General features: G+C 42.2%; 1 protein-coding gene across 1 annotated transcript; it reads left to right on the forward strand.

Annotated features, from left to right (window-relative positions):
- Nucleotide 1: 1 nt before the first annotated feature.
- On the forward strand, nt 2–7280 carry LOC102020486 (protein FAM156A/FAM156B-like). Its single transcript, XM_005411364.2, has 2 exons — nt 2–55; nt 5898–7280. The coding sequence occupies exon 2, from the start codon at nt 6017–6019 to the stop codon at nt 6644–6646; it is 630 nt and encodes a 209-aa protein (XP_005411421.1). The 5' UTR covers nt 2–55; nt 5898–6016; the 3' UTR covers nt 6647–7280.
- The last annotated feature ends 2755 nt before the right edge of the window (nt 7281–10035 follow it).

Here is a 10035-nt window from a genome sequence, read left to right on the forward strand (position 1 = left end):
CCAGGAGTTGAGAGTTCCAGTTCCTGGGCAGGTTCTCCAGTACTTGGTATTGTCAGTAAGTTTTGTTTTATTCATTCTATGTATACTAAGTTTTGTCATCACAGTTTTAATTTTCCTATCTCTTATGGTTAATAATGTTGAATGCTCTTTAAAGTGCTTATGTTCAAGTCCTTTCCCCATTTTCTATTTGCGTTGTTTACGTTCTTAATATTATGTTTTCCAGGGCTCTGTATTCTGGCTGCGGTCCTTATGTATAGCTTCCCTATTCGTTGTCTGTTTCTGAGCCAATATTTTGATCTCTCTGTCTCTCTGTCTCTGTCTCTGTCTCTCCCTCCCTCCCTCCCTCCCTCCTTCTGTCCCTCCTTCTCCCCCCCTCCCCATCTCATCCGTTCCCCTCTCCTCTCCTCCTCTCTCCTCTCCCCTCTTCAGTTTTGGGGATCAAATACCCAGCTTCCAGCATGATAAGCAAGTGTTCTGCCACTCGGCTACATAAGCAGCACTAGGTTTTAAATCTTTCTTTCATGCATTATGATTTTCATTGGAAACTTGCTCATACTTATTGTCTGGTCCCAAACATGTTCTCTTATACTATCTTCTCAAAGTTTTATCTTTGTAGTTTTGACATTCAGGTCTCTGATACATTTTTTTAGTTAATTTTATATATACATCATGATGTCAAGGTTCATATTTTTACATTTGAATACACAACATATGTTGGAAAATTCTCTCTTCCCTTAAATTCCCATTGATATCCCTGTCAAAACTCATTTGAGCGGCCAGGCACTGTAGTGCATGCCCATCTGCCCAGCATGCAGGAGTCTGAGGCAGGAAGTTTCCTGTGAGTTTGAGGCCAGCCTCCGCTACATAGGGAGTTTGAGGCCAGCCTGAACAACATAGCAAGACCCTGTCTGAAAAAAGAAAAACTCACTTAATCATATTTGTATGGATCTATTTATGGACTCTGTTTTCTGCCATCAGTGTACACGTCTGCTCTTTGCCAAGGCAACAACACTTCTTTTCTCATTTTCTTGTTTTTATTAGTGCACGTTTGCAGCACATGCAATTCACAATCGTCTTGTGGAATGGTTACATGTATGTAATATACCTGGGTTCTTTTGTTTTGAATCCGTCTTCTCCCACCTCCATCCCTCCTCCTCTAAATCCCTTTCCTCATTTTGGTTCTTGCTGATACTGTTAACCTCATCTCATGTGTATTACATGCAATATTTACATTCACTGAGCTTACTAGGTTCCTGTACACAGCATATCTTTATTCTCCTCATTTCCCCTTCCCCTCCCCTGTCCTCCCAGCCATGCTCTTTGGACCCCTTCCCATTTGCTAGAGGTCTGTCCCTTGTCTCCTTTTATCCATCCTTTACTGTGCTCTTTGTTTCTACTTTGCCTTACATAAATGAGAGATACTATATGGTATTCAAGTTTGTGTATATGATTTTTATTTGTTTTTCTTTTTTTGAGACAGGGTCTCACTATGTAGTTCCGGCTGGCCTCGAACTCATGGCAATCCTCCTGCCTCAGACTCCCAAGTGCTGGGATTATAGGCATGTGCCGCCACTCCCAGCGTGTGTATGATTTATTTCTCTCAACAATATATTTTGCAGCTGCATCCCTTTTCCGACACATGTCTCAAATATATCCTTTATAACTTAGTAGTGATGCATTGTGTATGCATACCACATTTTCTTTATCCAGTTGTCTGTGGATGGGTATACAGGCTGCTGCCAGGATTTTGCTGTTTTGAACTGTGCTGCTATAAACATTGGTATGTATGTATCACCCTAGTATGATGTCTTTAGCTCTTTAAGGAAGAAACCTAGAAGGGGGATAGCTGAGTCATATGGCATTTCTAATTTTAGTTCTTTCAGGAATTTCCATAACGGTTATATTAGTTTATGTTCCCATCAACAAAATATTTTTCATTGCAGCCATGTCAGAATTTGTTTTTTTTTTAATTCTTGGTGATTGCCATTCTTTCTGTCATAAGATGGAAACTTAGCATTGTTTTAATTTGTGTTTCTCGAGTGGTCAGTAATGTGGAACATATTTTTGTAAGTTTGTTGGCCATTTGCATTTTTTTCCTCTGAGAAGTATGTGTTCGTTTCACTTGCCCATTTCTTCATTGGGTCTTTTACTTTAGATGGTCTAATCTTTCTGAGTTCTATTTTACATAGTTTCAACTTTAGTCTTCTATCTGAGGAATAGCTGGCAAAATTTTTCCCCATTCTGTTGGTTGTCTCTTCACTCTATTAATTGATTCATTTGCTGTGCAGAAGCTTTTAATTTGATGTAATCGGGCTGGGGATATAGCTCAGTGGCATAAGCGCCTGCCTGGCAAGCGCAAGGTCCTGAGTTCAATTCCTGGTACCAAAAAAAAATTTGATGTAATCTCATTTGTTGATTCTTGCTGTTAATTTGTTTCCCAGTTGTGGTTCTCCTTGTACAATCCTTTCCTATACCTATGGCTTTAAGTGTTTTACCTATTTTGTCTTCTAGTAAGTTCAATATTTCCATTTTAATGTTCAGATCTTTGGTCTGTTTTGATTCTAGGTTGGTTACATGGTAAGAGATATGAATCCAGTTTCATTCTTCTATAAACAGATGTCTAGTTTTCCCTGCCCCATTTGCTGACTGGGTGTCTTTCCTCCAATGCCTGCATTTGAGCACTTTGTCAAAGATCAAATAGCTGAATATGTCTGGGGATGTTTCTCTATCGTTTATTCTGCTCAGCTGATCCGCATGTCTATTTTTGTTCCAGTACTGCGATGTTTCTACTACCTTTGCTATGTAGCATAGCTTGAGGTCCAGTGCTGTGTTGCCTCCTGCTTTCCTCTTGTTGCCCAAGATTGCTTTTGCTATTCTGAGTTTCTTCTGGTTCCATATGAATTTTAGGATGTTTTCTCTAGTTCTGTGAAATATTCTTTCGGTGTTTTAATTGAGATTTCATTGAATCTCTATGACAGTTTTGGGAGTGCAGCCATTTTGACAGTATTGATTCCAGTAGCATTCTTGATGTCTGCAATTTTATGGCAAGTTTTAAAACTGAAGGACGTGAATTCTCCAGTTCATTCTTAGTTCAGAAGTTTGGAAGTTTATATGAATTGTAGAATCAGCTTGCATGTATATACTTACTTCCTTCCAGGAGTTTGGTTGACATCTCTTTAATTCTGTAGATCAACTCAGGGATAATCGACCTATTTCCATGTTCGTTTTCTGATCCACGGGCACAGTGTTTCTATTAATTATGCCGCCTTTGATTTCATTGTTGAGTATTGAAAGATAGATTATATATTTTGTTAGTTTTGTATGCAACTATTTCACTGCATTTGAAGCTATTATTGTTTTAAACACTATTGTTTTAAAACTTAGATTTTTCATACTTATATGGTTGTTTTACATGTGTTTACCTTATATCCTATATTATAGTTAAACTCAGCCATTAGATCTAAGAGTTTTGGAGGAGATACTAGTTGTGAACAGCAACTTTTTAAAACAGTTTGTTACAGTCAAGTGCACATCACCATTAACCTCCCTCAGAGTACTCCCCATTATTCTAATATACTGTTGTTTTTATCATTCTCTGAAACAGTTCTGGAAGTCCTCTCTTGTCTTTGCAAGTGGTGATTTTTTAAAAAGTATGCAGAATACTGCTGCTGTATTCTAGCCAGTGGAAAGGCAGCCTTGTAGAAAAACATTACAGGATGTCCTTATTCACCTTATTCACTGAATCTGATATCATGTAACTCCTGGCTCTTCCCCAAAGTCAAAATGACCATGAAAGGTAAACGTTTTGAATTGATTCAGGACATCAAGGCAACTATGACAATAGAACTAGAGACATGACAGAAGCCGTCCCGAACTGGTTCACAAAGTGTGAGGAGCTGGGGATTTAGCTCAGCGGCACAGCGCCTGCCTGGCAAGCACAAGGTCGTGAGTTCAATTCCCGGTACCGGGGGAAAAAAAAAAAAAAGAAGAAGAAAGAGTGAGAATGATGGGATAAGTATGTTAGAAGTAAAGGGGAGTATTTTCAGGAGGTTTAATGGCAATGTATATTTACTGTAATAGTTTATTTTTAATTTAAATATTCACTATATTTTTAATTGTGCCTCATACATTGGGTATTCCAAGTACATAGTTGTGAGATCTATGGGAAGAGACGGCATATTATTCCTCCCTTTTCATTTGATTGAGACTGTATTGAATCTGTACTGCAGTGGTGACTGTTCTGGCATCGTTCCGTCATCTAGGACTTCCAGCATGACGCTGAATAGGTGTGTTAAAGCTGCCCATCTCTGCAGGGTGTTTTTCAGCCTTATAAACAAAGCATTCAATTATTGACCATTATATAGGATATAAATTGTACAGTTTTTCATATATGCCCTTTAACAGGTTCAGGAAGTGATCTTTTATTCCTAGTGTATTAGAATTTTCAATATCATCAATGGATTTTTCATCCGGTCAAATGGTTTTCCTCACACGTTGATATGATCCTGTCACTTTTCTTCTTCACTTGAATTCACAATCTGTGGATTACATTGACTGATTTTTAATTAGTGAAAGAAGAACCTTTGCATTCCTAGTATAAAATCCACTTGATCATGGCTTATGATTCTTTTCATATATCGCTCATTTTCTGTTGAAGAATTTTGTGCATTTGGTATGACAGAATATTAATCTGTAGTTTCAGGTATCAGTGCAGTGCTAGCCTCATAATATATTTGGGAGTGTTTTATCTGCTGCGTTTTCTGGAAGAAATTCTTTAAAATTGGTGTAATGTCTTCATTTCATGTTTGATAGAATTTACCAATAAAACCCTCTATGCCTAGAAATCATTTTGCAAAATTTTTAACTGTAAAGTTAATTTCTGTAAAAGATGTAGGGCTGTGCATACAATTCTGTTTCTGGTCAACTTTAGTAGCTTATGACTTCCAGGTAATTGGCCAGTGTGATGTAAGCTACATACTTTATGTGGACCCTATTTCAATATGACTGTGTAGTGTCTTTGTTGTTTTCTGAGTTTGTAGTAAAATCTCTTCTTTCACTGCTGCTCTTGGTAATGTATTTCCTTCCTCCCTTTTTTCCTGATACAAATTTATCGATTAAATTCATCATTTCAAAGAACCAGTGTTTTGTTTCAAGTAGTTTCTCACTGTTCTTGTTTTTATTTACTATCTCTACATTTTGTCTCCTATCTTTTAATAAGTAAACTCTTATTATATACATTGAGAATTTTGACATGATTTTCATATATGAGAGCCGCTTTTGGACTGAATGTAAAGCCAGGGATCACAAAGGCAAAAGTGAACAGGATGGGTAACCATGGTGCAAATACATCCAACTTAATAAAAGTGTACTTCATGAAAGTGTATAAATGCTCATCAGAAAAGCATGTGTTAGTCACCCATTGCGCGTTCTTAAAATTAGTCTTGAGAATGACTTGGAAAAACCCACTCAGCAAGGGCTGGATACAGTAGTGTATACCTGTAATCCCAGCACTTGGGAGGCAGAGGCAGAAGGATCAATAGTTTAGGCCTACGTTGGGCCCAACATGATGAGGACCCTGTCTCTCAATTTAAAGATGAATGAAAAGAGCTGGGGATGTAACTCTGTGATAGAATCCCCAAGATTTGCTACCTACTGTGGGAAAAAAGATCGAGGGATTAATATTACTCACGACATTTCATCAGTGTCTATCCCTCACGGTTGCAATGATAAGCCTTGTTTCTGCAACCTTTGTGATGTACCATCAGCACTCTGGACGTAGCCCAGGAGGTAGATCACGTGATCAGCCGCAGTTACACCTAAGAAGTGGAGGTGCAGAAAGGTGAAGTAAGATGAATAGTCATGGGTTTTCTTTCTTCTCTTTTCACCCTTGGTTGCAGTCTGGCATCTTCTGGCCGTGCACTTTCCTACCTCCAGTCTAGTTATTTGAAAACCTCCAGCTTCACCTTCCATCTAGACTCCAGGGCCTGGCAGAGCTTCTGGCTCAGACGAGACCTCCATGGATCCACCCCAGAAATGTAATCCAGGGTTGACTTCCGGGTCTTCCCAGATGGCCACTGGGGAGACCTCGCAGGAGGGGCCCGCAGCCCCTCAGCCTTCCTCCACAGGCCAGCTAGTGATGGTTTTCAGTGACCTGAGCATCAGTGCTGGCTCCAGCCCCCCTGTGCCTCTGCGAGAGGGACTGTTCCAGCAGCAGTACAGGGAAGAGAAGACTGTGCCGGAGCAGCAGTGGGAAAGGCTGGGGTTCCCTCAGAGGAAGAAAGCATTCCTGGGGCACCTGAGACGCAGGCACCGTGACCACATGGCACCTTACCCAGTCTCTTTCCTAGGCCATAGAGCTCAGAATCAATTCAGATGCCAGTGTCGATACTGCCAGGCCCACACGGCAAATATTTCTGCGGTCACTGGGGAGAGGAATGGGGCCGTCAATCCCTCCTCCTGGGATACCCTCGTGCAGGATCTCAGTGGCTTGACCCTCAGCCTGGGCACCAACCAGCCTGGCCTTCAGCCAGGCGGGGCGCAGCAGCAGCAGCAGCAGGAGCCAGAGGAGGAGTGCCAGCTGGAGAGGCAGCAGGAAAGCAAGAGCATGTTCCAGAGGCTGCTCAAGCAGTGGTTGGAAGAGAACTGAGATGCTCATCCTCGTGGGGCAAAGACCCTTAGGCATTCAGACAGTGCTGTGCTGCCAGCTTCGGGGAGTTGGGCTTCTTTTGCAGACCAAGCAGTCGCTATTGGGAGAGGAGTCCCGAGACCTGCGTCCTCATCTTTTCTGCCTGTCATTTGTGGAACACTGAGAGGCATTGGGGGCAGAGGAGACTGCGCACCAGTGTTCCCCACCTCCTCTCACCTGCCGCCCGCGCTGCACATTGTCAGTTTCCCAGCCTAGATCTCCGTCTTTGCTCCTTAACTTGTTGTCAGGAGGACATAAGATGTCTGTGTGGCGTGAATGCCTTGCTGATGTCCACGTGCTTTTGTACCATTTTATCGACTGCCGCCCGGGAGCAGAGCTAGGTCTGCTTGAAACGGCAGTGCTGGACTCTGAGAAGCAGATGCAAACACCTGCTGCCAAAAAAGTGTGGGAAAGGGATGTAGAATTAGAACTTGATGCTTCAGCATTGTGCCATGAGTGTAAACTCTTACGACTGTGATGCGCTGCCTGTATGTGTTGCCCTGCTCCTTAGCAATCGAGTAGTATTCTCCCATGCAAGACTGTAGCCTGGGTGCCTCATCGCTAATACCAAATAAACGTGTATGAAAGGAAAGTAGCATTAGGATGCAGGTTTGTTCATCAATAGTGGTTTGTTTCTTTTTGAGTCTCAGATCACTGCCTTGCAGTCCCCAGGCAGCAGACCAGAGCATTTCAAGAGGAGCTCTGCACGTGGAGATTCAGAAGAGGGGAAAGGGGCAGGCGCAGACCGCCCAGCCGCTGTTTGAGGTGCCACAGTGGGACCAGCATTAATACCGGCCAGGCAGTGAGGTTGGAAGAAAGTCCTCTGATACAGAAGGGCAGAAGCAGAGGCTGCTCCCAGAAGGAGCCCCTGAGTGTTGGCCCTGGTTCCCTGGTGCGGTTTCCAGCAGCCTTTCCTTGTTGCTGGTACACTTGGTCGGTGAACAGCAGTTTTGTGCCTGCTTCCTGAGAGCCGGAGCAGCATTGGCTGATTTCAAAATGCTGCTGGAATTTAGACATGTGTCTTTTAATTTCAAGAATCCTGAGTGATTGATTAAATTTACCTTCTTTCCCCCTACAGGGAAATTAAATTTACCTTGTTTGGCCCTTCTTTTGTTCTGTGATGTGCCCTCACACAGCCAGGGACCTGAGATTCTTCTGAGGCAGAAACAAATTCTGTATTGCATCATTCTCTTTGTAGGGAGATCCCAGGACTGCACTGCTGTAAAAACCTGTGTCTTCTGCTGGTAAAGGTGACTTGAGAGCAGGTGAATTTCTTAGATCAGAACTTGAGATCTCATCAGAGAGCTTGAGAATTAAGATGACTCTGCCAGAGTTGTCTCTCAGGTCCTGGGGACCAGGTGTATAAAGAGCAGCTTTTCTTTCTTGATACTCAGAGGCCTAAAGTCAAATCAGTGATTTGGAAGTGTGTAGAAGGATAGGATCATGGTGCATGTTTACTTTGGTGATGTTTACTCGGTGTTAGACTCTCTTCTGTATATTCCTGAAGGTTCACTCATTTCATCCTGTCCCACAGACCCATCCTGTAGCAACAGTGCCAGTTCCGTGTTAGGGAATGTGCCAAGGTCACACAGGCATCAAGAGGCCAAACTGACATATGAGCTTAGGCAGGCTGCATTCTGGCTAGCACAACTAACCCATTCTTCTGTGTGAGAGCTGGGATGAAGTACAGAGACCCAGTGACCTCAAAGGACAGTTCATGCTTTTAAAGGACCAAATCTTGGTGATGTTGAATCCTCACCACTATGCAGTGATGTGGAGGTAAGTACTTATACTGTACTGCAAGGTTGTAATGTACTGGCCAGAAACAACCTTTTGCCTGACCCCCGTGCACCAAACTATACCCTGCATACTTTCTAGGCCAGTGTCTTGGCCAAAAAGTTTCATAGTGACAGTGACAGTCAAGCTTGAACCAATCCCAAGGTTTTCTCACTTGACCACTCCCCATTCTGTACTATGCTGACTTCTGTGACTGGGAAGTGAGCCGAAATTGCAGAGCTGGTCCTAGCCCTCCCATATTGAGTATTACATTGATTGAATACTGTCTTAGTCCATTTTCTCCTGCTATGTGAGAATACCACACACGGGGTAGTTTATATACAAAACAACTTTACTTCTACAATTCTGGAGATAGAGAAGGCCAAAATGAAGGTGCTGGCATCTGATGTCTTTTGAGGGCCTTCTTACTGTGTCCTCACATGGTAGAAGGTCAAATGGCATGGCAGGGTGCAAATATTGTTCTCACATGTCAGCAAAGCCAAACTCACTCCCTCAAATCTTAGCTCTATTTGTCCATTCATGGAGACAGTACCTCCTGACCTAAATATTTCCCATTAAGCCTGACTTCCTAACATTGTAGCCTTGGTGATCAGCATTTATTGTGACTCCTGAAGGTTACTAAAACATTCATGCTTTGGCGTATACCGTGGATGTATTTATGACAGAGCAGTTTATCCCCTGTGTGCCATGGATTGCCAAGACATTAGAGGGGAGAGAAGGATCCCCTTTGGGTAAAGTAGACATGGAGGGTTTGCTGAAGTATTGCTGCAGAGTGAATCAAGGCCTACTGGAGATTGTGCAAGTAATGCCAGAGGACATAAGTAAAGGAGGTGGCCACAAACCATATCTCCATTTTCAAGTCTTGGTCTGCATCCCCATGTCTGGCATATAGGAGAGGATCTGAGGGTGACATCTGAGACCATATCAAGCTACTGACTAGGAGTTAGAATCTGGTGATGATGTCTGATCATATCCAACATATCCAATTCTAGACCAGGCACTGCATTAAAGGCACCAGCTGACAAGAAAATATTGGGGCAAAGTAGGGTAAAAATGGAATGCACTAGCAGAAAATTTGGACAGGTTTAAAGCCTGAAAGGAAATGGAAATAGGTAATGAAAACCTTCCCTCAACTGAGAGGTCAGGCCCAGCTGTCTGTCTGGGTGAACATTTAAAGAAAAAATAATACTAATCCTTCACAGACTAGTACAGAATATGGAAGGGAAGAACATTTCCCAATTCATTCTACAAAAATAGCATTATTCTGTTAATAAACACAGACAAGGACAGCACAAGTATATTACACTCCAAAGTATATTATTCTCCAACACCCTGTTACTACAATAAGGGACAAAAATAGTATGGTCAGCTCAACAGAGAAAGGAAACACATTTGAGACAATCCAAGACATAAACTGGAGGAAGCAAGGGAAATCCTCAACCTATAAAAAGCATCTACAACTAACCTAGAGCTGTATAATATACTCTATATAATAAAAGAATAAATACTTTTCTCAAGGGAACAAGGTAGAGATGTCTGCCCCCACTGTGGAC

The sequence above is a fragment of the Chinchilla lanigera genome, unplaced genomic scaffold (assembly GCF_000276665.1).
Source record: "Chinchilla lanigera isolate Chin_1 unplaced genomic scaffold, ChiLan1.0 scaffold00142, whole genome shotgun sequence".
In the NCBI taxonomy this organism is placed as follows: Eukaryota; Metazoa; Chordata; class Mammalia; order Rodentia; family Chinchillidae; genus Chinchilla; species Chinchilla lanigera.

What these genes read in the sequence shown, in the direction of transcription:
- LOC102020486 (XM_005411364.2), top strand. Translation starts at nt 6,017, where the DNA reads ATGGATCCACCCCAGAAATGTAATCCAGGGTTGACTTCCGGGTCTTCC.